An 11249-nucleotide genomic window follows, 5' to 3' on the forward strand; every position below is an offset into this window, starting at 1 on the left:
TTCATTTTTCAGTTTAGTTTTGCCTTCTTTCAGCCAAGAGAGCAGAGAGTCTATATATATACAGTATTACAGTATTTTCACCACCATCGAGCTATAATTGATGGGCAGGCCCCTATTGGGAGAGTTGAGTCAGTAACAACAGGTAAGCATATCTTTAGATTATCTTTGACTCCAAGTTACTTTAAGTTATTATATTATCAGTTCAGTTTCAGATTTCAGTTATTTTGTTGCCTTACATACTCGGTACATTATTTCGTACTGACGTCCCTTTTGCTGGGGACACTACATTTCATGCCTGCAGGTCCTCATTGACAGTTGGACAGACCGTCCCAGCAGACAGAGTCAAACATCAGCTTGGTTGGTAAGCTCCACTTCCTTGGAGTTACCAGGTCTAGACCTTGGAGTCCATTTTATATATACAGGTTTGATGGGTAGGTCGAGGCCCTGTCCCGACCATGGTACATTTCAATTATCTCTAGAGGCTTGTAGACGAGTCCTATATACTTTGTATATCAGTAGATGTTCATGGAGGCTTCGTCGGCCTGCACAGTTATATATATCAACTTTTGGGTATGTTTACCCCACATATGAGAGAGGCGTTATTTTTAGATGATTCAGAATATGGCCTCATCGGCCTAAGTTGAGGGTTACCCCTCTAGAGTTCACAGTTACAGAGTGGTTGGCTCGGGTCGAGTATGGCACCCGGTGCCTGCCACGCCTCTTCAGGTTTGGGGCGTGACAAACTTGGTATTAGAGTAGCTCTGTCCCAGGGAGTCTACAAGCCATGTCTAGCAGAGCCTTTTTTATAGATATGTTTTGCACCACATTATATAAACAGGAAGCTACAAGGCATTTAGGTGTATGTTACCCTTCTTTCAAATCCATGTCGTGCTATAGAGCTGAGTCATAAGAGTTCGAGCCAAGACTTATGTTTGCTAATTATAGAGATGCTTGCAATTTGAAAAATTACAGCTAGCCAGAGGGCTAATACAGTAGCAGGTTAGGGCACCAAATGAGAGAATTCTTGACGATGTGGCCCTGTTTGAGGCCCTATTAGATCGTGCATACCAGATGGTGCACTCTAGAATAGTACAGTCAGATATAAATACTAGAACATTCAAAAATATCAGAAGACATGTAGTGTCATCCTAGAAGGGATAAATATTTACTTTAGTATGACTCCCGCCCCTAGTAAAAAGAGAATATCAGGCGACCCGAAGAGCCAATGAGATAAAGCAAAGGGAGATAAAAGTGAAAGAATGTTTTATTCAATTTCAGTCGTACGGGACGGACCAAGCCACAATCCTCAACGGTGCACGACCCCACGCTCGTTATCTTGCGTCTGCGTCACCTCAAAGTAGCACAACGATGTGAAATCCGGGGTTTCATACCCTCAGGAAAATATTTATAATCATTACTTACCTCAATCCGGTCCAAACTCTAGCCCGCAACGCCTTTGCCTCTCGAATCGGCCCCCGAAAGCTCTAAATATAACCAAAATCGGTATCATACCATTAATACGCGCTAAAGGAACAAAGCCCAAGCGAAGTTAATCAAATTAACTCAAAAATCCCGAATTTGGTCAAACCCGACCCCGGGCCCACGTCTCGGATTTTGATAAAAATCACATCACTGGAATCCCTCCCCCCCCCCCCCCCACCCGAGCCCATACATACCAAGAACATCAAAATCGGACCTCAAATGACCCCTCAAATCCCCAATTTACACTCTTCAATTTCAAGCCCTAAACCTCCAATTTTTAACCACTAATTTCCATAAATTCCATGTTTAAACATTTGAACATCAACATAGAATCGAGTTTTAGGTTCAATAATCTTACCTCCAAGTGTTTCCCTTCAAATCCCTCTTCAATCTCTCCCAAAAGCTCCAAAACCACTCAACAATGGTGAAATATGGCCAAAATTCGCAAAGACCTCTATTTAAACATTCTACCCAGGGATTATTTCCTTAATCGCGATCGCGGAAACACCCTCGCAATCGCGAAGAACAATTTCGCTGCCTCAACATTTTACTCTACGCGACCGCGTTACTCCATGCGCGAACGCGATGTAGTGGTTCCCCTGACCTACGCAATCGCGATTGATCCCACGTGAACGCGAAGGGTAACACCAGATTTCCTCTGCCGCCTTATTTCTTCTACGCGAACGCGGCCTGGCCCATGCGTTCGCGTTGTGAAACCTGACTGACCTACGCGATCGAGTCCCGTTCTCTGCGATAGCGAAGAGTTAACCCATCTGGCCTCCCATTTGCCTTACGCGATCGCGAACCTCCTCCCGCGATCGCGATGAAGAACACACTAGTTGCAGAACACCAGCAAACCAGCAACTCGTTAAGTCCAAAAGATGACCCGTTGAGCATTCGAAACACACCCGAGGCCCTCGGGACCTCAACCAAACATGCCAACACATCCCATAACATCATTCAAACTTGTTCCAACCTTCGGAACGCCCCAAACAACATCAAAACATCAAATCACCCTCGGATTCAAGCCTAAGGATTCCAAAGCTTCCGAATTCCGAATTCGATCAAAAAGTCTATCAAACCTTGTCCGAATGACATGAAAGTTTGCACACATGTCCCAAATGACACAACGGACCTACTCCAACTTCCGGAATTCCATTCCGACCCAGACATCAAAATTTCCACTGCCGACCGGAAACTCCAAATTTCCAATTCTGCCAATTCAAGCCTAAATCTACCACGGACCTCCAAATCATATTCCGGACGCGCTCCCAAGTCCAAAATCACCTAACAGAGCTAACCAAATCATAAAAACCAAATCCGAGGTCGAATGCTAAAAAGTCAAACCTTGGTCAAACCTTTCAAATTTAAAGCTTCGAATTGAGAATTGTTCTTCCAAATCTATTCCGATTACCCTAAAAACCAAAACCGATGATTTACATAAGGCATAATACATCACACGGCGCTAGTCATGCCCGAGAACTAGCGAGCGAAGTGCAAATTCTCAAAATAACCGGTCGGGTGGTTACACCTTTTATGTTGGAAGATCCATCCATAAACAGGGTCCTAACTCCCGATGACGACTCCGATACCATAACTGCCTCTTTGGTTGCCGGAGGCAGCAGTCCCGGATTGATATCGGTCACAAAGTCGGCCAAAACTTGTGACTTAATCGTAGTCGTAGGTTTGTATTCTATGTTTAATTCACTAATTTCGATGGACCCATTTGGCCAACCTACCCGAGAGTTTGGGTTTATGAAGGATATTTCGCAAGGGAAAGATGGTCACCACAGCTATCGGTTGACATTGGAAGTAAGGCCTCAGCTTCCGAGGTGCGAATACGAGAGCTAAGGCCAGCTTTTCCAGATGCTGGTAGCGATTTTCTGCTCCCGTTAAAATTCTACTAACATAATAATTGGGAAGTTGCGTGCCTTCGTCCTCACGGACTAAAATAGCGCTTACCGGTAGTTCCCAGACTGCTAGGTAAATTAACAATTTTTCACCTTCCTCCGATTTTGATAGTAACTGAGGGCTTGACAAGTATCTTTTAAAATTCCTTAAAGCCTGTTGACATACCGGGGTCCATTCGAAGTTCTTCTTTTTGAGTAGTGTGAAGAAATGGTGGCATTTCTCCAATGACTGGAAAATGAATCTTCTCAAAGAAGCCAATCTCCCTATGAGCCTTTGAACCTCTTTCACGCTTGACAGCTGGTTCGGGATGTCTGCAGTGTCTTTGATTTTATCGGGGTTTACCTCAATCACCCTTTGTGACACCAGAAATCCTAGGAACTTTCTGGAGCTGACCCCGAACGCGCATTTCTCAGGATTAAGCTTCATATTATGCTTCCTTAGGATGTCGAAAGTTTCTTGCAAGTGCTTAAGATTTTCACCTACATTCAAAGACTTAACAAGCATATCTTCCATATAAACTTCCAAGGTTTTCCCTATTTTTTTTTTTCAAACATCTTGTTTACGAGCCGCTGATAAGTGACTTCGGCGTTCTTTAATCCGAAGGGCATCATATTATATCAATATGTGCCAAAATTTGTTATGAATAAAGTCTTTTCCTGATCCTCTAGGTTCATCTTAATTTGGTTGTACCCGGAGTAGGCATCTACGAAACTCATTAACTCGTGTCCGGCCGTTGCATCAATTATTTGATCGATGTTTGGCAGTGGGAACACGTCCTTTGGGCATGCCTTATTCAAGTTCTTATAGACTACACTAGCCACTCTTGATACTTTACCTCTCGGATTGAACCGATACTAAGCAAGCGAGTTACCTCCTCTTTGATGAATTTATTTCTTGCCTCGACAATCGGACGTTTCTTTTGTCTTACCGGAGGAATGGTGGGATCCAAGCTTTGATTGTCCATGGCCACTTCCGCCGAGATACCTATCATATCCGCATGTGATCACGCAAAATAATCGGTATTAAATTTAAGAAATTCAATAAATCCATACTTGAGCTCGGGATGTAATCCTGTCCCCAAATGGAATTTCCTCTCCAAGAACTTTTCAAACAATGCGACTTGCTCAAGCTCTTCCGCTGCGGACTTCGTTGCATCCGTATCTTCTAGTACCTAGAAATATCTCGGCACCTGATATGATTCTGACGCCTCTTCCCCCTAGTTAGCTTCGCTTGACTTTGGAGCATGCGTTGGTTCCTGTAATTGCTATGTCGCATGCTCCTCCCCTTTGCTACTGGAGACCAGAATTGCATTCATCTCCCTTGCTGTCGGTTAGTCGCTTTTAATCTGTTTAATCCCCTTGGGAGTTGGGAATTTCAGCAACTGATGATATGTTGATGGTAAGACTTTCATCTCGTGCATCAACAGTATTCCCAGAATAATGGTTGTAACCCATATCACTATCACACCTCCTTTTTCCAGGAATAGGGAGTTTTTTAATTAAATTGACATTATTCGAAATGAGATTATTTATTTAGTTAGAGTCGCCACTTGGAATAGTTATTAAGGTACCCCAAGTCACTGGTTTATTTTAGAATCCCGAATTGAGAAAATTGACTCTATTTACGGTCCCAAACACAGAAGACCGGGTAAGGATTTCTTTTAACATGGTAGAAGGTGTGAGGCACTCCTGAGCTATGTGGTTTTAGCACGATCTCTTAACAATTAATACTTGGCTTGATTATCTGAATTATTTTATGTTTTGAAACCTTTTTGCATTACCGCTTATATACCACTTTTAATTATTTATTTAATCGCTTTTAGTATTTGCAGAATTTATTTTAACAAGTCGCGATGTCACGCACTCGTTATTTTTTTTACATATTGCCGTGTCACGTGAAACGCACCCGTAATTCACAACATATTTATTTGAAGTTATGGTCAAGTCGCGTGAAACGCACACTTGAATTGGGGATTATGTATCATCACTATGCCACGGGAACCGTACCCATAGTTATGATGATTTATTATTAATCACGCCTAAAGCAAACGACAACATTCATGAGTTTATGGAAAAGGAAATTATGATAGATAAGGTTTTAATCATTTCGGAAGAGTTTTAGAGTTGAGAACATTTCTGATTCAACTAGCTTGCATTTGCTTTGGTGCTTGCATGATGGTCCATTACTAATACTATGTGTTTGAGCCCATACCCTTCATAAATTACTAACAAGATGGGATTATCAGATTTAATCAATAACTTTGAAAGTTAGATCAAAAGGAGTCGATTTACTAATGTTATTACACAGACAATTTAAAAAAAATCTAACAAGAACTGTTGTAATTCTCTCAACCCAAACAAGGAATTGCAAGTTTAGCCCGATTTAACACTTAGGCACCTATCAACACAACTTCTAGTAGTAAGTATTTTCCTGAATCGGATGTCGAATTGCAAATATAGCCATAATGAATTGAAACAAACTACAACATTGAACCGGAATTGAATTTAAAGATCTAATCCATCATATGGCTCAGAAATAACAACCACTTTATATTCATGAGTTCAAAATTAGTCCATAGCCATAGTTCAATCAGATTTAAAAGCATTTAATTCACCAACGAAACCTAGATCAAAGCTAACAAATCAAAAAAATAACAACAAATAAATCAGAAGACGAACACAATTTCATACTAGAACAGATTGAAAGAAAACGTGGAGTTTCAGTACATACCTAATGCGTAGGAACTAATCTAACAAAACCAATTGCCAAATAAAGGCCATAACACAACTGATGGAGTTTATAAGCAAATATGAGCGAAGCAACAACAAAAACCATGTAATACCCAGACCAATTGAATTGTCACACCCCAAACCTAAAGAGGCGTGGCCGGCACCCGGTGCCATACTCGGCCCGAGCGTACCACTCTGTAACTGTGAACTCTGGAGGGGTAACCCTCAACTTAGGCAGATGAGGCCATATTCTGAATCATTTGAAAATAACGCCTCTTATCTGTGGGGTAAACATACCCAAAAGTTGATATATATAACTGTACAGGCCGATGAAATCTCCATGAACATCTATTGATATACAAAATATACAGGACTCGTCTACAAGCCGCTAGAGATAATTGAACTGTACCATGGTCGAGACAGGGTCTCGACCTACCCATCAAACTTGTATATATAAAATGAACTCCAAGGTCTAGGCCTGGTAACTCCGAGGAAGTGGAGCTTACCAACCAAGCTGATGTTTGACTCCGTCTGCTGGGACGGTCTGTCCAACTATCAATGAGGACCTGTAGGCATGAAATGCAGTGTCCCCAGCAAAAGGGACGTTAGTAAGAAATAATGTATTGAGTATGTAAGGTAATAGAATAACTGAAAGGTGAAACTGAATTGATAATATAATAACTGAAAGTAACTGGGAGTTAAAGATAATCTGAAGCAATGCTTACCTGTTGTTACTGACTCAACTCTCTCAATATAGTAAGTAAAATAGCTGTCCGACCTTATAAGGCTCGGTATGTATAACTGCTCTGCCGTAGTAGGCTCGCTCATAGGCGCTCGGCCATACTAGGCTCTGTATCTCGGCCATTATGGGCTCGCTCATACGCGCTCAGCCATAGTAGGCTCGGTATATAACTCACCATCTGATCGGAGGTTGCCCAATAGGGGCCTGCCCATCGATTATAGCTCGATGGTGGTGAAAATTCTGTAATAATGTATATATATAGACTCTCTGCTCTCTTGGCTGGAAGAAGACAAAAATAAACTGAATATGTAGTCCCCATAAGGAAGAATGTTGTAACTTATGAGACTAGGAAAATGTACATAAATTCAGGGATATGAACTTCTCTTTATGTCTTGTTAGCTAACACATATAGTTAATGGATCATGCCAAAATGAAGGAAAGGTTTAGCCTTAACATACCTTAACTTCATTGAGTCCTTAATACCTTCCGAGAAATTCTTCAAACAACTCAATTCAATCTACCATAGCATAAGGAGATTCAAAATCAGTGTTTAGTAAAGGATAAGTCCGCAATTTAAACTAGTAGCTCGTTTATGTAAATTTGAGCAGCATCTCCCCTGTAACAAGAGCCTCCTCCAATACCATATACCAACAACAATGACCAGAAAAATCCAGCAATACAAAATTATCAATAACAAGACACCATAAAACAACAACAAGTCACAACTACTTCACGACGAGCGGCAAGCTCCAATTGGAATTCGTATACCCCGTATCACCCCTTATAGACTTCTTGCTTTAACTCAATAGTATCATTAACATGATAATGAATTCATTCATCATTGATTCCAGCCTTATACCATATATTTATAACAAAGAAAATAATCCACAACTCCAATTTTCCTCAATTAGCAACTTTATTCACTAGTTCATGTCTAATCCATCCATTTAACTTAATCAATGTCAAGATAACCTTAAGTACATGAAAGAACACAATATAATTACCTCATACAGTGGATGCAAGTCGAAATCCATATTATATTTATCTTACAACCGCCCAACACACTCCAATCATTTCATACCCAAAACGTCAACTATAGTAGTGTCAACAACAACAACAACAACAATAACAACGACCCAATATAGTCCCACAAGTGGGGTCTGGGGAGGGTTGTGTGTACGCAGATCTTACCTCTACCCCGATGGGGTAGAGAGGCTATTTCCGCTAGACCCTCGGCTCAAGAAGACGAAAAGACGAAAAGAGACAATATATAAGTACCATAAATAAAAACCATGGAAATAATAACGACATCACAAGAATCACTGAATAAATGGAAAGCAGAAATAATAACCAGTAAACAAGGCCTAAACTATGAAAATGGAAGGGTAGTGAAAACACAACACTGACGAGTAGCAGTCTAAGACTGAATCCTATCAGCCTAGCCTCACACTGGTTGACTAAATGAACTCAACTACCTCCTAATCTACAACCTTAATGCTCGACCTCCCCAGCTTCCTATCGAGTGCTATGTCCTCAGAGATTTGAAGCCTCGCCATATCCCGCGTTATCACCTCTCCCCAATACTTCTTAGGCCGCCCTCTACCTCTCTTCGTACCCACCAATGCCAACCGCTCGCACCTCCTTACCGGGGCATCCAAGCTCCTCATCTGAACGTGCCCGAACAATCTGAGCCTCGCTTCCCGCATCTTGTCATCAGTAGGAGTCACGCCCACCTTCTCCCGAATATCTTCATTCCTAATCTTATCCATCCTAGTGTGCCCGCTCATCCACCTCAACATCCTCATTTCTGCTACTCTCATCTTCTGGGTATGTGAGTTCTTAACTTGGTAACACTCAGCCCCATACATCATGGCCGGCCTAACCACCAGTCCGTAAAACTTACCTTTGAGTAGTGGAGGCACTTTCTTGTCGCACATGACTCCAGATGCTAACCTCCATTTCATCCACCCCACCCCTATACGGTGTGTGACATCCTCGTCAATCTCCCCATTCCCTTGGATAATCGACCCAAGGTACTTGAAACTGCCTCTCTTGGAAATGACCTGTGATCCAAGCCTGACGTCCATGCCCGCTTCCCTCGGCTCGGCACTGAACTTGCACTCAAGATACTCCATCTTCGTCCTGCTCAACTTGAAACCCTTAGACTCAAGGGCCTGTCTCCAAACCTCCAACCTCTCATTAACGCCATTCCGCATTTCGTCAATCAGAACAATGTCATCAGCAAATAACATACACCATGGCACTTCTCCTTGAACATGGTGTGTCAGTGCGTCTATCACTAGAGCAAACAAGAAAGGGCTAAGCGCAGATCCTTGGTGTAACCTCATAATAACCGGAAATTCTCAGAGTCACCTCCCACTGTCCTAACCCGAGTCTTAGCTCTATCATACGTGTCCTTAATCACCCTAATGTACGCAACCGGCACACCTTTAGCCTCTAGGCATCTCCAAAGAACCTCTCTAGGAACCTTGTCATATGCTTTCTCCAGATCAATAAACACCATGTGCAAATCCTTGTTCTTATCCCTGTACTGTTCCACCAACCTCCTAATAAGGTGGATAGCTTTTGTAGTAGAACGACCCAACATGAACCCGAGCTAGTTATGTGATACAGACACCGTCCTCCTCACCCTCGCTTCTACTACCCTCTCCCAAGCTTTCATGGTATGACTCAATAATTTGATACCCCTATAGTTGTTGCAACTTTGGATGTCACCTTTGTTCTTGTACAATGGACTTACTCCACCTCCACTCGTCCGACATCCTCTTCGTCCTGAAAATAACATAAAATACCTAGTCAACCACTCCAAGCCTGCTCTACCCACACACCTCCAAAATTCGACCGAAATCTCCTCAGGCCCGATAGCTATGCCCCTGCTCATCGTACGTATTGCCCCCACGACTTCTACAAACTTGATGCGCCTACAGGACCCAAAATCGCGGTGGCTCTCGGAATGCCCCAACTCGCCTAGCATAATATCCTGATCCCCTTCTTCATTCAGAAGTTTATGAAAGTAAGTCTGTCATCTCCTCTTAATCTAGACCTCTCCCATCAATACTCTACCGTCCTCATCTTTGATGCACCTCACTTAGTCCAGATCCCGGACCTTCTCTCTCTCGCCTTGGACAGCCGGAATAATTTTTTCTCCCCGCCTTTGGCCCTAGTTCCTCGTACAGACGACTAAAAGCCGCAGTCTTAGCCTCCGTGACCGCCAGTTTCTCCTCCTTCCTAACTACCTTATACCTCTCCCTGTTCTCACTCCACTCTACCTCGCATGTGCTCCCAACTAACTTCTGGTACGCCGTCTTCTTCGCTTCTATTTTACCTTGGACCACTTCATTCCACCACCAGTCGCCTTTGTGCCCGCCAGCGTAACCCTTAGAGAATCCCAACACCTATCTCGCTGCCTCCCGTATATAATCCACCATCGTCGACCACATAACGCTCGCGTCCCCACTACTCCTCTATGCTCCCATAGGCGATAACCTCCCTTCCAACTCCTGAGCTTTATCCTTAGTTAAGGCTCCCCACCTGATCCTCGGTCGACCTCGTGCAGTACTCTTCTTCCTCTTCGTCATAATACCGACGTCCATCACCAAGAGCCTATGCTGTGTCGCGAGGGTCTCACCCGGGATAACCTTACAATCCTTACACAGCCCTCTGTCGCACCTCTTAATGAGAAGATAGTCAATCTGAGTCTTCGCCACCGTACTCTGAAAAGTAACCAAATACTCCTCCCTCATTGGAAAACTAGAGTTAGCAATTACCAGCTCAAATGCCTTTGCGAAATCCGGCAATGAAGTACCTCTTGCGTTCCTATCCCCAAAACCGAAGCCACCATGCACCTCGCCATAGCCGCCTACAGTCGACCCAATATGCCCATTAAAATACCCTCCTATAAATAACCTCTCAGCAGGCAGAATACTACGCACAATCTCATCCAACCCCTCCCAGAAGCGCCTCTTGACCTCCTCATCCAAGCCCATTTGCGGCGCATACGCACTCACGACATTTAAGGTGCACTCTCCAACCACCAACTTAATAGACATTAACCTATCGAACACCCCAGAATTTTATAATGAATGATTAATCCACCATTTCTCAATTATGTGGTGTTTCTCCACAACATTTCTCCTCCAAAACTTCATTAAACAACAGAAAAATAGACAGCCCAAAAGCAACATGAAACAACCCACAAAACAGTCTACTACAAGTCGAATAATTCAAACTCACGGTTTCCGATCACCGTCCCGTATTATAACTATTAGGAAATGAATTTATCAACCTTCCTTGAAACTTAAAGCTTAAATACAGAAATTAGACGCTTTATTAACTATGACGTACCTTCTAAAACTCAAACTACA

The 11249-nt window shown here is 42.8% G+C and overlaps 1 protein-coding gene across 1 annotated transcript; it reads right to left on the bottom strand.

Moving 5' to 3' along the window:
• Positions 1-10349: 10349 nt before the first annotated feature.
• Positions 10350-10934, bottom strand: LOC109244236 (craniofacial development protein 2-like). Its single transcript, XM_019411293.1, has one exon. It carries the CDS (start codon positions 10932-10934, stop codon positions 10350-10352), a length of 585 nt encoding a protein of 194 aa, XP_019266838.1.
• Between the last annotated feature and the right edge of the window lie 315 nt (positions 10935-11249).

The sequence above is a fragment of the Nicotiana attenuata genome, unplaced genomic scaffold (genome assembly GCF_001879085.1).
Source record: "Nicotiana attenuata strain UT unplaced genomic scaffold, NIATTr2, whole genome shotgun sequence".
NCBI lineage: Eukaryota > Viridiplantae > Streptophyta > Magnoliopsida > Solanales > Solanaceae > Nicotiana > Nicotiana attenuata.